Here is a 17,458-nt window from a genome sequence, read left to right as displayed (position 1 = left end):
TTCCCTGACCCCCACTCTAGACTGCCACCAGTGAGGGTCCCGCCCGCCCGCCACTGCGCTCCAGCTACTTGGAGGGGGTTTCTGTCCCCCGCTGGTGACGAGAACAGTCCACCATCCGGTTCACAATGTCAACAGCCTCCTGAGCAGTTGGTGGGCCCTGTTACATCCTCTCAGACCCGGCCCTGGGAGGGTGAGAAGGGGCCTATACGGGAGGTTGTGGGCAGGGGAGGGGAAGAGGCTGGGGCCTCACTAACCCGGTGATGTCGCGGGGCCGTGACAGCCGCCCGGCACCGTACCGGCTGCACCGCACGCCCACCCCTGGACCAACCGGGCTCATCCGCGTCCCATTCGCCCCTTTCCCGCTGCTCCCTCCCATTCGCCCCTCTCCCGCTGCTCCCCGTGACCTGCTCTAGCTAAAGAAAAGAGTAACAAACCACACAAGAGCACACTCAACCAAATGGAAGGGGTCCAAAATGCTCATGCACTCTAAAGGCAGGTTTCAAGCAAGCTACTCTCTGACCCCAAGCACTTGGTTGCAAAGGGTGCTGTAACTTTTTCCCTAAGAGGCAACAATAACCGTCACCATTTGTGGTCTGCTTGTATATGACCAAGTTCCAAAACAAAATCACCGGGAGGAAAAAACACAGGCTTGGGGGCTCCTTCATGACGTGTCAGCTGGTTTGGCCCAGCACTCGCTCAGGTGGGAGCAAGTCAAGCCCTCGGGTTCAGCAAGAAGAGAAGCCAAAGCCTCAGGCAGTCCCAACCTCAACAAGCCTCTGCAGCCCTGGGCCCCACACCCCTTCGTGCAGTCCTACTGCAGAGGGGACCCGGACCCTGCTGCTGGCTCCCGGGGCCCAAGCTCATGAATGGACGGAACACGTCATCGGGGAACACCCACCTGCAGGGCCATACGAGCCCACTCCGCTGACCGGAAAGAGGACATCGGCGTCACCTTGGAGCACCTGCAGCGGGGCCCAGCTGTGCATCTGGGCGAGGCGGGCGTTCGCGTCCAGCGGCCTGAGGTGAGAGAGTAGAGCTGCGTGACAGACCGAAGAGCCTCTCAGGGCCACGAGCATCCGCCAGCCTCCCTCAAGTTCCCTCTGGGGAACCAACCAGACCATGACTGAGCTGAAGACAGGAGGCCCGTGCTGGGAGCAGGAGCGTGTGGTCCAGACCCAGGCCTCGTACATTCGTGCCTTCAACCAGTGTTTCTTGAGCCCCTACTGTATGCCAGGCTCTGTGCTCACGTATATTTTGTGCTGGCCAAAGAGCCAGCAAACAGTGTTTATCCCGCCCTCCGGCAGCTTACAAGTCATAGGGGGACCAGGACATGAACCACACGATCCCACAAGTAGACATAAGACAGCAGCTCAGATCCATGGAGCTGGTCAGGAAGGCCACGGAAAGCTTCCTTGAAGAAGACAGGTGACAGATGAGAGCTGCAAGTGAGACCGCAAGGTCAGCCAAGTGAAGAGAAGGACGAGAGGAACGCAGGCAAGGGAAAAGCATGTGCAAAGTCCTGAAGCAGGAGGAAGGATAGAGTGTCCCAGGCTCTGGAGTGACGGCAGCCACGAGACCCGGGGCGAGTGTCCCTTTGCCTGGCTGGTTCTCGAGCCCTCATTAGTAAAATGGCAGAATCAGACCAGATCGTGTCTGGGTCCCTTCCAAGAAAGGGGGTCAGCTTAAACATAAAGCAGGCTCATAAGAGCTGTCATGCCATCCCCTTATCCACGAAGTACAAGAGCAACCTGGACCATCTTTGTCACACCAGCTGGTTCAGTTCAGTGAGTCTGAGAAAGGATTTCCCCACTGCAGCAGTTGTCTCTGGGCAAGTAGGAGACATGAATAAATACCAGAATGTGTTTGCACAGGCTTTAAAGTTCATAGAATCCTCCTTCCATCCTTCCTTCCTTTCCTCCCTCCCTCCTTCCCTTCCTTCCTTCCTTCCTTTCCTTCCTTTCCTTCCTTCCTTTCCTTCCTTTCTTTCTGTAACTCAGTTTCTTTTCTGGGACACAGTTATAAAGAAATCCAAAGCAAACCATGGTCATGCCTACTTAACAGAGGGAGGGAGGGAGGGAGGGAGGGAGGGAGGAGTAGGAGGAGGAAGAGAATGGGAGAGGAAGAGGGGGAAGTGAGGGGCGGGAGAGAGGAAACCAGTTCCAGGAGGTTATGTCACTAGTGCAAGTTCAGCATCCTGGACAGAACCGAGGCTTCAAGGATCTGAGGCCACATCTTCCAAATCCAATCACATTGGGCCCCGTGGCTGCCGCCCACCATGTGGCATGATGTATGCAGTTTTTCTTTTGGTTCAGGGCAGGGATCGAGAATAATTTTTTGTAAAGGACCAAACGGGATATATTTTAGGCTTTGTGGCATAAGTATTCTTCTTTGTTGTTGTTGTCCTTAGCAATCCTTTAAAAAGTAACAACCAGGGAGGTGGGAGGGGTGGGTGGGGGCTGGGCTAGATGGGTGATGGGTACTAAGGAGGGCATGTGATGAGCACCGGGTGTTGTATGGAAGTGATGAATCCCTGAGTTCTACTCCTGAAACCGACAGTTAACTAACTAGAATTTAAATTTTAAAAAGGGGTGAGGGGAGAGGGCCCGCCTCTGGGGGCAAGCCTGTGCTGCTTCCAGAGTCGGTTAGAGCTTTTCCTTTCAGCCCTGTCTACCTCTTGGTCAAACATTTGGCTCAGAGCAACAAACGAGAAATAATCCTACCAGAATTTTGCAAACTCCGTCATTTAACCGTGCAGGTCACACCCACAATGAGACGCTCAGCAGACTGGGTGGGGTGCACCAGCAGAACCAAACTTCGGCGGGGCTCTGGGGTGAACTTGGCTGTGCCTCTAGAATCCGTACAGAGCCGCCCTCCTGGGGCTCCAATCTAGCAACTGGTGACCCAGGGGACTCCCAGACACCCAGAGGCGCTCAGGGGGGCCGTTCAGGAGGAGGCAGCAGAATCATTCGCTCCAGGCAGATGGGATTTTCTGCTCTAAGGGGAAATTTTGCCACTTCTCAGCAACACGGGCAGAGCACAGGTGAAGCCAGGTCCCCTTAGTTGAGATTCAGAACCCAAGCAAAAGGGCCCAAGGGCCACCACCCCCAAAATGACTTATACTGAGGTGATTCCTAAGGCACAGACCCACTCAGAACGTGGCGCCACATCTGGCTTAAAAACAGTAATGGGTGTTGCTTTTCATCAAAAAAGTCAGACATTTCTTTTAAAAGCTAGAAAATGCCAAAAAGCGGGGGTTGGCTGGGGGGGGGAGGGGATACACCAAAAGCAAAACTGCATTAGACACCATTTCCGTAGCGGCTTCGTTCTACACGTATTTTTCTTCAAGAGGTCATAACGAAACTCAACGTAAGATTAATATTTTGCTCTTTCCCACTCCATATTAATTCATAAGTTTGTGTTCACACTACTAAGACACTCTTAAATGTCATTTAAGATGTTCCAGATCCCACTGGGTCCTGTATGGAACTGCTGACTCCCTATATTGTACACCTGAAACTAATGAAACACTACGTTAACTACTGGATTTAACGTTAAAAACTTAAAAAAAAAAAAAAAAGATGTCCAAGATCTGCATCGTTAAGACGTTCGAGTTTAAACTACACAAGAGCTGAGGTCAGCTCCAGTGTTCTACTTCTGTGAGCAAGGACTTTGGAGTCAAGAGGCAGCAACGGGTTTTCCTTTCCGGAGGCTCGTTCCTCAGGGTAGATTCCCAGCAACAAAACTGCTGAATCAGGTGGGACAAACATTTCGGAGGCTCCTGAGGTCGTGTCAAACCGTCTTCCCACAAGGCGGTCAACACGAGGGACGTGATCTGTGAGGATCCGGCGGCCCTGTGCACCAGACTCGCCCCATCATCCACTCCACAATTAAGGCCTACTGTGTGCCTAGAAGGTACCAAGCAGCTGAGGACACGCGGAGAGCAAGCCCTCCCCGCAGGGCACTAACCTAGGGCTCTCCTTTTCTCCGGTTCTCAGTTTAAATCCCAGGGAAAATTCCAGCTGTCTGCTGCACTCTGCATTTGCTTAATTGCTAGCAAGATGTTAACAGTTTCCCCTATGTTTGTATTTCTTTTTGAATTATGTTTTCACCCCACTTCCCTACTGGTTGTCCAAGGACATACATCAAGTGACAGAAAAACCCCTTTCTATGATAAAGATATTATCCTCTTGTAAGGAAAAAAAAAAAAGGCAAACCAAACCCTTGTAAATATTGAGGCGGGAGGGACAAGATTTTTTCCCTCGGTCACCAAAGAAGCGTTTTAACTGCCAGCAAACAGAAACATAAACCCAGCTTGTGGCCAACAGAGCATTTTAAAGACAATCAGGGCACTGACTGGCCAGAGGCTGTCACATCCACAGAGAGCTTCTCCAGGAAGGGCCACTTTTCCCTCACAAACCTGGCTGTGCTGCTCAACTGCTAAGACGCCGGCCCCTCCAGCTCCCAGACCTCTCCTGTGAACGTGAGCTTAGAATCAAAACGAAAGTATTACTCAGTGGGCCATCTCATCATTCTGCGCTCTTCGCCAAGGGGCTCTGCAGAATGCTCAATCAAGATCCCCCGCCTTAAGCCAGGGAGAGTCCATCCAGAATGTGCACGAGGCCCAATGGCCTGGAAGGGCCCGGGCCCCTGTAAAGGTCACCCTGCACTGTTTTGTGTCTTACACATCACAATGCCGGCGGTGGCTACCTTGGCTCACAGGCTGCCCTCCCGCTCAGGCTTCCCTCAATGGCCCCAGTCTAACAGGAAGAGAAATGACTGTGTCTGGGGACAAAAAATACACAGGGTGAATCAACTCAGAGATGCACTCACCCACAGAGACACTGAATGCAAGTGGCACGTCCCAAAAGGCCCTGCTTAAGAACAAAGGGCTTATGTGGATGTTATGTGGCAACGTGGCTAGGCCACGGCACCAAGATATCTGATCAAACGTTGTTCCAGTTGCTCGAGGAGGTATGTTCAGATGAGATTAACACCTAAGACGGTGGACTCGGAGTAAAGCAGATCGCCCTCCATGTTTGGCTGGGTCTCATCCAATCAGCTGATGGTCTTAACAGGAAAAACCGAGGTCCCCCAAAGAAGAAGGAATTCTGGGGGCGCCTGGGTGGCTCAGTCGGTTGAGGGTCCGACTTCGGCTCAGGTCATGATCTCGCAGCGTGTGAGTTCGAGCCCCGCGTCGGGCTCTGGGCTGACAGCTCAGAGCCTAGAGCCTCCTTCAGATTCTGTGTCTCCCTCTCTCTCTGCCCCTTCTCTGCTCATGCTCTGTCTCTCTCTGTCTCAAAAATAAATAAAAACATTTAAAAAAAAATTTTTTTTTTTAAAAAGAAGAAGGAATTCTGCCAGCAGCCTGCCCCTGGCCTGGAAATGTAGCTCCTCCCTGGTCTCCAGCCCGCTGGCCTACGCCCTACAGATCCTGGACCTGTCAGGTGTCCACAATCATGTGAGCCCATTCCTTAAAATCTATCTAGACAGACAGATCCAGACAGACGGTAGCGTCCCCCTCTCCTTATCCGCAGGGAATACGTCCCAAGACCCCCCAAGGAATTCCTAAGAGTACACACATTGCTGAGCCCTCTATAGATATACTGTGTTTTCCTATCCATACACACCTACAGTAAAGTTTAACTTATAAATGAGGCATGTTAGGAGATTAACAACAGTAACTGACAATGCAATATGACAACTGTAACCATGATCTGCCACAAAAGTTTTGTGAATGTGGTCTCTCTTTCTCTCAAAATATCATACTGCACTGTAGTCACCCTTCTCGTGATGACGTGAGATGACCCACTGCCCATGTGGTGAGGAGGCAGGGAAGCTGAAGGACTCCACAGAAATCGGCTTTTTGCTCCCCTTCCTGCTGCTTTCCCTGCTAGGACCCGCAACCCCACGTTACACGTACCTCAAAATGCAAATAGCAGACGTCCTCCTTGTAAGGGACAAGGAGCGAACGATTTCTTTAGACCAGATCACATCCAAGGAAGGACCAGGCTAGAACAGCCGGAGGAAGGTCTCAGAGAGTATTCCAGACCACCGGCGCTAGACCCCTCGACGCCAAGACCCCCCTGGCTCCAAGGCGTAACACCTGGATCCTGGTCTTTGTTCTAAGCGGTTCCCGGACGCCCAAGAGGTGACATACCCCAGAGCACAATCCTCAGTAAAAAACCCCGGGCTCCAAGCAAGGACGCGACTCCGTCCTTCCCTTGCTGAGTCTCCCAAACACACCGTCCCTGTACTCCACGCCTTCAGCGAGTTCTGTCTTCCTCTGCTGCTGGCTCGAGTTTGATTTCTAGCCTGTGTGCAGCCAGGGCCGCTCGTGGCTGGTCCTGTGGGAGCCCTTCTGGGTCCTCGGACCCAGCCTGCCGGCATCAGTGAGATGAAGCAGAGTGAATGTGGGCGCTGTGACGCAGCGCAAGGCCACTGCGGACCTCGTGATGAGCCGGGAGAAGGAGCGCCACTGCTCCAGGACCACGGTTGGCTCCGGGGGAACGGAAACCGTGGAAAGGAAACCGTGGCAAGTGGAACCGTGGACAAGCAGGCAGGACTCCTGCCCACACGCAGACACACGCCGCCCCCATCGGTTCTGCTTCTCTGGAGACCCGGACTCATACAGCGGGTCACAGCACGTGGGTCCCAGGTGGCCAACGCTCATCCCTCTGGACAAGAGCAACACTCCGGGGGACCTACCCCAACACACCCTCCAGGAGTAGAAGAAACGCTCGTGCGTGAACACATCCAGTTCAGAGTGGCTGATCACAAGAAAGGCAAAAACGGCAGCAACAACATCAAAGGCCAACAACCTAAATACTGAACGCGGGGGAAAGAGACGTTAGCAAATCGTGACAAGTTGATCCGACGGACTGTCAACCAAGCGATATCCCTACGTCATGTAGAAACGTGGAAAACAGCTGACAGTCAAAGCGTGGGAGCACAGCGTAACGGAACCTTAGGGCCTGCCCTGCCGCTGCTCTGACACATCTCTGCTGTCTGCCTTCATCCACCGAGTGAGCGTGGCACCCACCAACCTCCCAGGGCGGGTACGCGAGGAGTCCGCCGTGCCCGGCCTATCACAGGTGATCGATAAGGTAACACTGCTCAGACGGGCACCCGTGTGAATGAGGGCAAAAGAGCAGAAACCAGAAACAGTCACCGTGTCATGAGACAGAACGAGGCGGGACATGAGAAGCTCACAGCCAGAGACGCTGTGCCCCTAATCCCGCCGCGGGGGGTCGGCATCTCCAGGTGATGCTGTCACGGGCTGGGTGTGAAGCCAGCGTGACGATGGCCCCGTGCACCGCAAGGCGCAAGTGAAGGGGCAGCTCGTTCATCCGGTGCTCAGAGCAAGACCAAGCACAGGAATGAGTGCAGAGCAGCGAGAGCAGAAGCAGCTGACCTGTGTGCCTTCTTGCTGCCAAAGGCCCCACGCACGTCTGCCGCTAACTCAACGCCTCCGAGAAGCAGGTGCTGTTTTGCTCCCAGGTCTCAGATGAGGCCTGAGGCTCTGGGAGGTAAACGTGTCCAAGCAAAGCCACGCAGCTAGGAAATGAGAAGCCAGGCTGTGTCGATTCCAGGATCCACGCTCTGAACTGTGTTGTTGTGCTTTCTGCCCCCGTGTGCATCAGGGCCCTTCCAAACATCCACCTACCGCCAAGTCCACTGTTCAAGCAGCAAGTGCAGGCAAATTCCTGCTGTTCACGCCCCGGTACATAAACAGAGAAACTGGCAGCCTGCGACTGTGCTCTAGAAAAACCCTGCCTCTCTCCCGAGCTTCCTGTGCGAGGAGCAAGTTAGAGACACAAGCAACATCCAAGCAACAGGAATGAAGGACACGTACCTAAGGCGAGAATGTCAAGGCACGCGTCTGGACACCAACTTTAGAAGAAGGACCTTCAAATGCACTCCCTTCCCTCGAGTTCGTTCTCAGGAGGACAGTAAGCTAACGCTCCTTCCTCCTAACTCAAGATCAGAAAAGCGAATGATGCCTCCTATAAACCGTGTGTGCGCTCACTTCACCCGATGCTGCAGAAAGAGAAAGCCGTTAACGCGCCAACCCTACGCTAAAAGCTCCAAGTGGAACTTACTTCTCAGGCGATCCCGAGTGTCCCAGGCACTTCCTTCCGGACATGCTCCCTCCGTACACATCATCCTCATTGTTATCCACATCCTCGTCATCGATGCTTTTCACGTCGAGCTTCTGGTACCCAAACTCCCCGTTCAAAGACAGAGAATCAATTTTCCATGAGTTGCTGCTCTGACTTCCGTTGGAATTTGGCCCGAAGGGGCTTTCAAAGGCCGACAAGATGTTGACCGAGGAGCGGTCGGAGTTCTCCTCTGAACTCTCCCCGGCCCCGGGTATCTTCTTAAAAACGTCACCAGAGTTCTCCTCTTCGTCATCATCAAACGAGATGATGTTGGTCACTTTTTTCTTCTTCTTCCGCTCCTTTTTACATTTGGCATCTGGTAAAAGAACATATGGTGTCACAAGAAGTAGGCAAGATAAAGCCACAATTGAGCCATGTGGCGTCTACATCGTGGAAATTCCTCCGCTGGTCAACGGAAAAATACACTTCAGATACATTCAGATTTTTTTTTAATCCTCGCAGGAGAAAAACCTGTCTACGGGAGACTGAACAAAATGGATGTGGGACTACACTTCCGGGGTAAACAAACACACCACAGAGCACACATTACAATTGTCCCTTCTGAGCACTTTGATTCAGAGGGTGCTCCCACTCCTGAGACAACTTTCACTTTGGAAAGTACTCTCCTGGCTGACTGATGAGACCAAGAACAGCCGTTTGGGGTGGTGGTCAATGGTCCCCTTTACAATGGGACTCGGCTGCTCCTCCTTCTGAGGGTGTGTCTATTTCCCCACCCCCTTGAGCACGGGCTGGCTCAGTGCTCACATCTTCCCTGCAGCATGTGGCACAAGTAACGGGGAACTCTGGAGCCCAGCCATCAGTAGGTGCTGCACCCCCTCGAATGCTGCCCTGAAACTACCGGGGAAGGAAGCCAGTCTCGCGTATCAGAGCAGAGAAGGCCACGTGTAGAAAAACAGATGCCCCAGCCAACAGTGGGCACTATTCCCCGGCACATGAGTGAGACCGTCTTAGATCTTCCGGCTCAGCCACCAGCTCGGGACAGCCCCATGAGGAAGCCCAAGCGACACCAGCAGAACTATCCCATCAATGCACAGTCATCAAAAAAATAATAAATTGTGGTTGTTTCAAGCCACTGCACTTTGGAGCTGTTTGTTACACAGCAAAGACTACCTGAAACAGAAATCAAGGCTGTCTTGGTGACTAGTACTTATGTGAACCGGTTTGTTCACCCATCTTAATCGTCCAACTTGGGTGTGAGACACTTCAAGCTGACTCCAGACACTCCTTCCCGTCTGAACCACATGGGGATGCTTCACCAGTGTATCAAACGCTGAGACGGTGTCAAAAGCAGAGTCCCCAAAATGGATGGAAAGAACGCTCCTTGGGGTATACAACTTCCAGGGTCTTTGCTTCACAAAGCCCCCAACGGTCCTATTTCCTGTCATTTGCTGGGGATCTCTGCCAGAGAAGGGGAGGACCAGACAGAAAAAGCCAATGTATACCAAAGACCCCATGGGTTCTGAATCTTCACCGTCAGTAATAATTCCAAACAGATGCCCATGATCACTGCCTTGTTTAAGAGGTTTGAGAATACTAGGACTACGTACTTAAACCCCACATCTCCAACTTTGCTGTAGCAACATTCTGGACGCCCCGGAAGGCTCAAAGCGTATCACAGACTTCTCATAAAACTGATCTCAACTAAATCAACTTTGCCTCCCCACAGCCTAGAGTCAAAGCTGACCAACTCCTCCCTCCCCCTTGGCCTGCACCTGTCACCTCCCCCTCCCCCCCCGGCAAGAGTACACATTCTTGATAGCACTCCCTGCTTGGCTTTTATCCCATTTATCAAGAGGATACTCACTTATTTGTATAATTTGCCATCAAATGGGTACCCCTACCCAGCCCAAAAGAGACTGCGGTCTAAATGTCAGCAATCTTCCTAGTTCCCCGCTGAGCACACAGAACGCAGTGAATCAACACGTGAACGAAGGAAGGAATAAATTCATCAAGTTCCAGCTCTTCTGTTTTCATGCGACTCACACACCCTCACATTCAGTGTGCTCTCGGTGAGCTGTCTGCTCTCCCACCATATCATCTCCACAGCTCAGCAGGGCTCTCAGCCCCTTCCAGAGTGAGTAAGCGGAAGAAAAATAAACACAAACGTGAACTAAAAATGAAGGGAACATAGATTTCATTCCCCTTGGGACTTTCAGACCATCAGATGCATCCCTCTTGGCCGCGGCCAGTCGTCCTTTCACCCGAACCCCCTGTTCCACCGCGCACGCCCCATCCTGCTCACCGGTGCTGACGTGCTTGGACACGACGGGCAGGGGCTCCGTGTCCTGCTCGGGTTTGATAAGGATGGAGACAGCAGAGGACGCTGTGATCTCCCTGAAAAGGCTGCTCACTCCTTGCGTGGATTCCTTCAGCAAGGAGGTCACGTTCTGCGTGGACTCCTTCAAGAGGTCTGAGACGGTAGGAGCAAACTTACTCTGCCCATTTAAGTCCTTGTTGTCGATGTTAATTGCGAAGAGGATAGAGTTCAGACCTGCCCCAAAAAAGGGAAAAGTCTGGAGTGTCTGCCATGGGAGAGTCACGCCCCCACCACGATGAACACGTGGGGCCCGGCAGAACACGCAAGAGGGGACCGGCTGATCTTAAACACGGATTAAAAAACCTCCCACAACATGGGGTCAGTAGACACCAGCGATGGCAGGAGGGGAGTCTTTCCAAATCCTCTCCCTATCTGTGGAAGACAGGAGGTCAGCCTGGGGGGAGGTTAAGATGTAAGCCCTGGGGTCAGAGGGCCTGCGGTGAATCCTACCACGTTCTAGGAGACCTTGGTCAGGCCATCCACCACCTGAGCTTCAGCTTCCTTATCTGTAAAACGGGGCCAACAGCATCGCTTTCACAGGGTGTCAAAGACAATCACCCACCAAGAACACTCAGCTCAGTACGCAACCAAAAATGTGCGCCAACCAGTATCATTACCACAATTACTTTAGGTAAAAGCTTGCAGAATTCTGGCCTACCCAGAATTCACGGTCAGAGCCTGACTTCTCCTCCTCAGTGGACACGACTAACATTAACTCTCAATATGTGGGCCTTAGTGTGAACCTTCAGGGAAAAAAAAAAAAAAAAAAAAAGGAGGGAGGCAAGGAAGGATTTTAAAGAAAGAAGCAAGTTACCCACTTCTGTTGGGCTCACCCTTTGAGTGAAAATCAAATGATAATCTAACGATTCACCAACTAACATCAATCCAGGGCTCTCACGCTGATAGATCACATGTTACTCTCGTCACGTGTGATTCTCTCACGGCACTATGAAAACAATTCCCATGCTATCAAGACCCCTGCCTTGCAGAGGAGCAGGCAGTAAGGGTGACAGAGCTCACAGGATCTGCCCCAGGCCACCAGCCAGGAAGGGGTAGGGCCAGGCTTCAAAGGCAGGTCTCCTGCCTCCAAATCCCCAGGTCTTCATGTTATACTTGTAAAGCCACGGCCAAAGCCCCCACCCCCAGGCTTTCCCTACCAGGGTATCCAATTCAAGACAAATGGGCTCAGTAATCAATTCCACCAAAGGAAGGGCAGTGGCCAGTGATCCATTAAGTCGGCAAGGGACAGGGAAATCGCAGCATCCCCTGGAGTTATAAATTCCCTCCCAGGTAGCCGACTGTGCTCACCACACTTCAAGGACTCATCAATCCTTGCCTGAGCCGGGCTTACCAGCTGCCATGGTGGGAAGCATGCTAGACCTTTCTTCATCCATCACAAAAGACCAGTCTTCATAAAAAGTGCTGCAAATTGAAAGAGAAAGGGGAAAAGCTCTGAACAGCAGTTCTCTGCATCCATCAGCCAAATAAATTCCCTTACATGGCTCCCTGGAAAATCCACACCCGGTCATCCCAGAGCGGAAATCCAAGGTCTCCATGGGGATGAAGCTTCTGGTTGTAAAGGACTGAAGGTATATATCCTACGACTTTCTCATTTGTGCCCTGAGCTCCAGTGTACTGAAATGGGCAACGTAAACAGGGTATTTATATCAAGAAGCAAAGGGGAAGGAGACGAACAGAGAGGTAGTGCTCACTCAGGGAATGTCTGTAAGACACACAAGAAATCCAAGCTGGCCCCCTGACCAAGCTACCGCAAGAAACAACTTCAGAAAGAAATTCTAGAATTCTGTAGCTCCAGCAACCACAACATTTGCATGAAATACTTCCTTGGGCTGCAGACCCAAAAGCCCGAGTTATCCCTGGAAAGGGCTGGGAAGCTAAAAGGGCCCCATGAATCTAAATGGTTGTAGCAAGAGGTCAGCAAGACCTACAGGGATTGTCCAAGGTCGTCGGCAATAATGGTACAGGCAGGGCTCGAAGCAGGTCTCCCAGCCCAATGCCCTGGCTCTTTATCCAACCCCTGCTAAACCACAGCAAGCCAATATCCTCAACCCCTGACTCGGCCACCAGGTAGGAGAACTCTCAGTTAATTGCCTCAAAGCTCAAATCACTGAAGCACCACCAGTGGTGAGGGTCATGGGGTTCAGCAGGAGACGCGATGCATTCCCCGCTCGAGTGACTGAGGACAACTAACAGGAAAGAAGAAACGCCCCACTTTCAACAGACTCACCCAGCAGAACATCAGCGGAAGCACAAACGTGTTTGAGCTGGCATGCCAACTGTACCTCCGATTTCCAAGGCCGTGACTCTTTAAAAATCTAAGCCAGGTTCCACGCACATAAGTGAATTTGGTTTTCCCACAGCTAGGTGGATAAGTGGCTAGTGATTCAGCTAAGTTCAACTGTGATTCGGCTGTTCGTTGTTAACAGTCCACCTTGAAATGGAGTGGGACAACTCGGAACTACTTGCAAATGATCTGCTGGGAGGAGCTTCCTGGAAATGTGAGAAACGGGGTGTGTTCTCCTCAACTGAAACCGCTTAATGCTCAGGGTGGGGTTGGGGGGGGTGCACGCAGACATTCACAGCCTCCCGGCCCAGAGCTGAATAGCACACGGGTGCTGTCCAGCATGGCTTTCCTGGCCCCCATGCCTCCCATTTCAGACCCACAGTCTGAGTGTCCAGCCAAGCGAGGCGCCACGAGCATCATCACCGGGAGAACTTCAGGGGTATTTGTAAGGGCCTGACTGGATCATCCCAGAACACATAACAAACTGCTGGTAGGGAGATGACCATAAGCAGCACACGCACACACACACACACACACACACACACACACACACACACACACAAAACAGAAGGGGAGACAAGCCAGGGAGCACGTGGCAGCAGATAAAATTGTGGCCATGCATCACGGCACTGATGAAATGCCAGCTTACTGAAATAAATGAGATTAATTCACTGAAATCAAATCCTCACTACTGAGGATCTGGGCACTGCTGATGTGGAAGCTATTCAGGTCACCAGTGTGGGATGGATCACCGTCCCTTTGCATCATCAGGTGACACAAAACGACATGTCTCGTCCACCATTCTCAGGTGGTAAATAACAGCCACTAACACAGAGATATCATCAACACCACGAGTATAGGAAAATGACAGCGCTGTCACACGGTTTTGAAAGGAACGTGGCTGACCATACCACAGTTGACCCATATTCGGTGCCCTCTCCCCACTGCTCTGTGACAGCCAGGCACCCCCTGGCTAACAATTGACTTCTATCCCCTACACAAAACTTCCCTATTTCTTTCAGTCAGTATGGGATTAACCTCGAAAAAAAAAAAAAAAAAAAAAAAAAAGGAGGAATTGTAAAGAACCCAGCACAAAGGAAAGACACACATGAAACTTATTCTGAACACCCAGTATCTGAAGAGAAAGAAATTCTGGATCTGAAAGAAGCCCAGATTAAACCACCAAAGGAAGAGCAGGCTATGTCCCGGGATGACAGCTCCCTCTGCGTCCCACACCTACATAATAATAAACATTTATGGAGTGCTTGCTGTCTACAGGTGCCATGCTGAGCCCTTTAAGAGCTTCCACTCTGGCACTAATTCTCCGACCAACCGTGCCCACAGCACAGCTGAATCAACAGGGACTATCGGAGGGGAACCCGCCCGCCCCGATGGGGAGACTGGGATGCAAACCCGGGCAGTCAGATTCTGCAATTCCAAGCGCTCGGCTACCCCTCCCCGCAGATGCCCATCCCGGGTACCTGAGCCTGCTGCGGTCGGCCAGGAGCATGTGCAGGTACCGCTCTAGGGAGTGTTCATTGAGGGCACAGCGGAGCCAGGCCCGGCCGCGGCCCACGTCTGAGGCGATGTGGCGCAGGGAGTAGAAGCGTGGCAGCTCGTGCTTGCTGAGGACCTCCTTCACGTAGAACCAGAACACCGGCTCTGCAGAGAGAGGGACGGACACTGTGGCACTCAGCCTGGGACGCACGTCATTTTACAGTTCCCAGTCATTTCTGCAAAAGAGTTACTTCCTTAGCACAGAAAAAGAAAGGTACCAAAGAGTGTAATTTTGAATCCTCATTTGTTTCCTTACTGATCTGGATCACAAACGTTTTCCTGTAACATTTAAAAATCTTTGAAGACATTTGGGGCACCTGGGTGGCTCAGTTAACTGGGCGTCCAACTTCGGCTCAGGTCATGATCTAATGGTACGTGGGTTCAAGCCCCGTGTCGGACTCTGTGCTGACAGCTCCGAGCCTGGAGCCTGCTTCGGATTCTGTGTCTCCCACTCTCTCTGCCCCTCCCCTGCTCGTGCTGTCTCTCAAAAATAAATAAACACTGAAAAAAAAGTTTTTAAGATCTTTGAAGACATGGTATTTGACAGCCTCCCAGTTAAACATAATTGAACTATTTCTCTTCTGCTGGAAACATGATATATTGCCAATTATCCCTACTTACTGCTTTGAACATTCTTGTACATAACTGTCCTCATTTCTACTTCCCTGCAAAAGATTTCCATATGACTGAGGGAGAACAGACTTGAGGCTTTAAAGACGAGCTAAGAAAGTTATTGTATCTCCTCACATCCTGCCTTTTTCATCCACACACAACAGATTTTTTCATAATTCTAATTCTAGTATCTACCTAATCTTGTGATCAATTTTCTGCACATTGGCTCATCAACACTTTTTCATGCTGCCAATAACAGCAGCAGCAACAACAACAGCTGGAACTGTGGATGGAGCCTTATGAGCTAAGTCCCAGCCACCGCACTGAAGACTTTACACCTGACCTCAGTCCTCTTAAGCACCAAGGCCATCTCTGTGTCAAAGACAAGGTCCAAAGCCTGACCAATGTGTTAATTTCACCCAGGGATACACGATCAGTAAGCGGTACAGCAGAATGGGACCTCGGAGCCGCCTGACTGCAAACCGCTAAATCAGAGAGCCTTGCGCAATGAGGGAGGGTTCTACCTTCATCAAAACGGTCATGTTCACAACTGCTTACTATCCCAAAGGGGGAAATGCGGAGTCTCTGCGGACAGATGGTGATTCTACTCCTGGAGCTAAACAGGATCACAGACCCCTCTGAGAATGAGACGTGATCTTTCCACCTTCCTTCTAGAAGAATGCAAAGACACGCATCTCCATAAACTGTATCCCAGGTTAGTAAGCTCACTGGAAGCATTCAGTTCAGCTCAGTCAGCATGGACTGCATTTGTTTTCAAGTTTTCCTCTACTTACTTATTTTGAGAGACGGAGAGAGAGAGAGAGAGAGAGAGAGAGAGAGAGAGAGAACACAGGGGAGGAGCAGAGAAAGAGGGAGAGGATCCCAAGCAGGCTCCATGCTCTCAGGTGAGGGGCCCAATGCAGGGCTCGACCTCACAAACCGTGAGATTGTGACCTGAGCCAAAATCAAGAGTCAGACACTTTAACCAAATGGGCCACCCAGGTGCCCCTGGACTGCATTTTTTTTTTTAATTTTTTAAGTTTATTTATTTTGAGAGAGAGAGAGAGAGAGAGAGAGAGAGAGAAAGAGGGAGCACAAGCAGAGGAGGGGCAGAGAGGGAGTGAATTCCAAGCAGGCTCAGCATGTCAGCACAGAGCCCGAAACAGGGCTCGAACCCACGAACTATGAGATCATGACTTAAGCCGAAATCAGAAGAAGGGCCCTTGACCAGCTGAGCCTCCCAGGCGCCCCTGGACTGCTTCGTGGGAGCTGCCACGGGCCGGGCAAGGCTGTGGGCTACCAGGTAGATAAGGATTCACGCTCGCCCAACAAGCTTCCAGTCCAGCAGGCCACACGACAGTGAAGAGACCAATCAACAGAATGGCCCTGGACAGCTCCCTCGGCCATGCTAAGCTTCAGATTCCTCTCCCTTCAAATGAGCTCCAAAGTGCAGAATCACTCAGAGATTCCGGGGAGACCGGAGAAAAGGGAAGCAAAGCCTGAACACGACGCCCGGGCCATGATGGCCAACCACCATTTGCTCAGTGACTACCTTCTCAGCGTTTATTTATTTTTGGGACAGAGAGAGACAGAGCATGAACGGGGGAGGGGCAGAGAGAGAGGGAGACACAGAATCGGAAACAGGCTCCAGGCTCCGAGCCATCAGCCCAGAGCCTGACGCGGGGCTCGAACTCACGCACCGCGAGATCGTGACCTGGCTGAAGTCGGACGCTTAACCGACTGCGCCACCCAGGCGCCCCAAGAAACTACTTTTTTTTTTTTTTTTTAATTTTTTTTTTTTCAACGTTTATTTATTTTTGGGACAGAGAGAGACAGAGCATGAACGGGGGAGGGGCAGAGAGAGAGGGAGACACAGAATCGGAAACAGGCTCCGGGCTCCGAGCCATCAGCCCAGAGCCCCACGCGGGGCTCGAACTCACGGACCGCGAGATCGTGACCTGGCTGAAGTCGGACGCTTAACCGACTGCGCCACCCAGGTGCCCCGACTACCTTCTCGAACAAAAGCAATTGTGTTGTTTCCCCTTCTCCTTTTTCTGGTAACAGCAACTGAATGCGTACATAGGGGGACCTGTGGATCCAGCTAACCTCCAGGATCAGACGTAATAAACACCTCGGGAATGACTGGAAAAACCAACGGAGCCACTCACTCAGGACTGCCTTGTGTCTCAATCCCTAAATGCCACACGAATCCCCTTCCCGAGCCCGTGAGGTCAGCCCAGACCACACGTGTGCATCACTGCCTTTCTTCCGGTCAAAGCCTCCCTCGGAAACCAGGACTGGCGACGGTGAGAGCAAGAGCCCAGGCCGAAAGGCCCATCGCTTGTTTTGAAACGTGCCAAACAACCGTCTGCATCTCTGTCATGACTCAAATCAGGTGACTCTCACCTGCATCCGGTCTTTCTCGAGAACTGCCGTGACCTACCTCTGACCTTGAATGTGTACGCAGCACCTGAACGTGTGTTTTCA

The 17,458-nt window shown here is 51.7% G+C and overlaps 1 protein-coding gene across 8 annotated transcripts in view; it reads right to left on the bottom strand.

Annotated features, from left to right (window-relative positions):
* The window catches only part of SNX29 (sorting nexin 29), a 501,802-nt gene that overhangs the window by 426,535 nt on the left and 57,809 nt on the right, over positions 1-17,458 (bottom strand). For 7 of the 8 annotated variants that reach the window (XR_003965611.1, XR_003965609.1, XM_030300939.1 and 4 more), the window contains 5 exons: positions 14,284-14,464; positions 11,849-11,919; positions 10,423-10,671; positions 8,100-8,475; positions 899-1,017 (listed from right to left, as the gene is read on the bottom strand). Coding sequence is in view for 6 of the 8 variants with exons in the window: in XM_030300939.1 (XP_030156799.1) it covers positions 899-1,017; positions 8,100-8,475; positions 10,423-10,671; positions 11,849-11,919; positions 14,284-14,464 (996 nt within the window). In the remaining 2 variants the exon portion in view is untranslated. Of the gene's footprint in view, positions 1-898; positions 1,018-8,099; positions 8,476-10,422; positions 10,672-11,848; positions 11,920-12,745; positions 12,936-14,283; positions 14,465-17,458 lie in introns of those variants that run through there. The other variant, XM_030300944.1, reaches the window with a different exon arrangement.

Source organism: Lynx canadensis, chromosome E3, assembly GCF_007474595.2.
Source record: "Lynx canadensis isolate LIC74 chromosome E3, mLynCan4.pri.v2, whole genome shotgun sequence".
In the NCBI taxonomy this organism is placed as follows: domain Eukaryota; kingdom Metazoa; phylum Chordata; class Mammalia; order Carnivora; family Felidae; genus Lynx; species Lynx canadensis.
The sequence above is the reverse complement of the archived record's forward strand: the minus strand, read 5'-3'. Positions and strand labels throughout refer to the sequence as shown.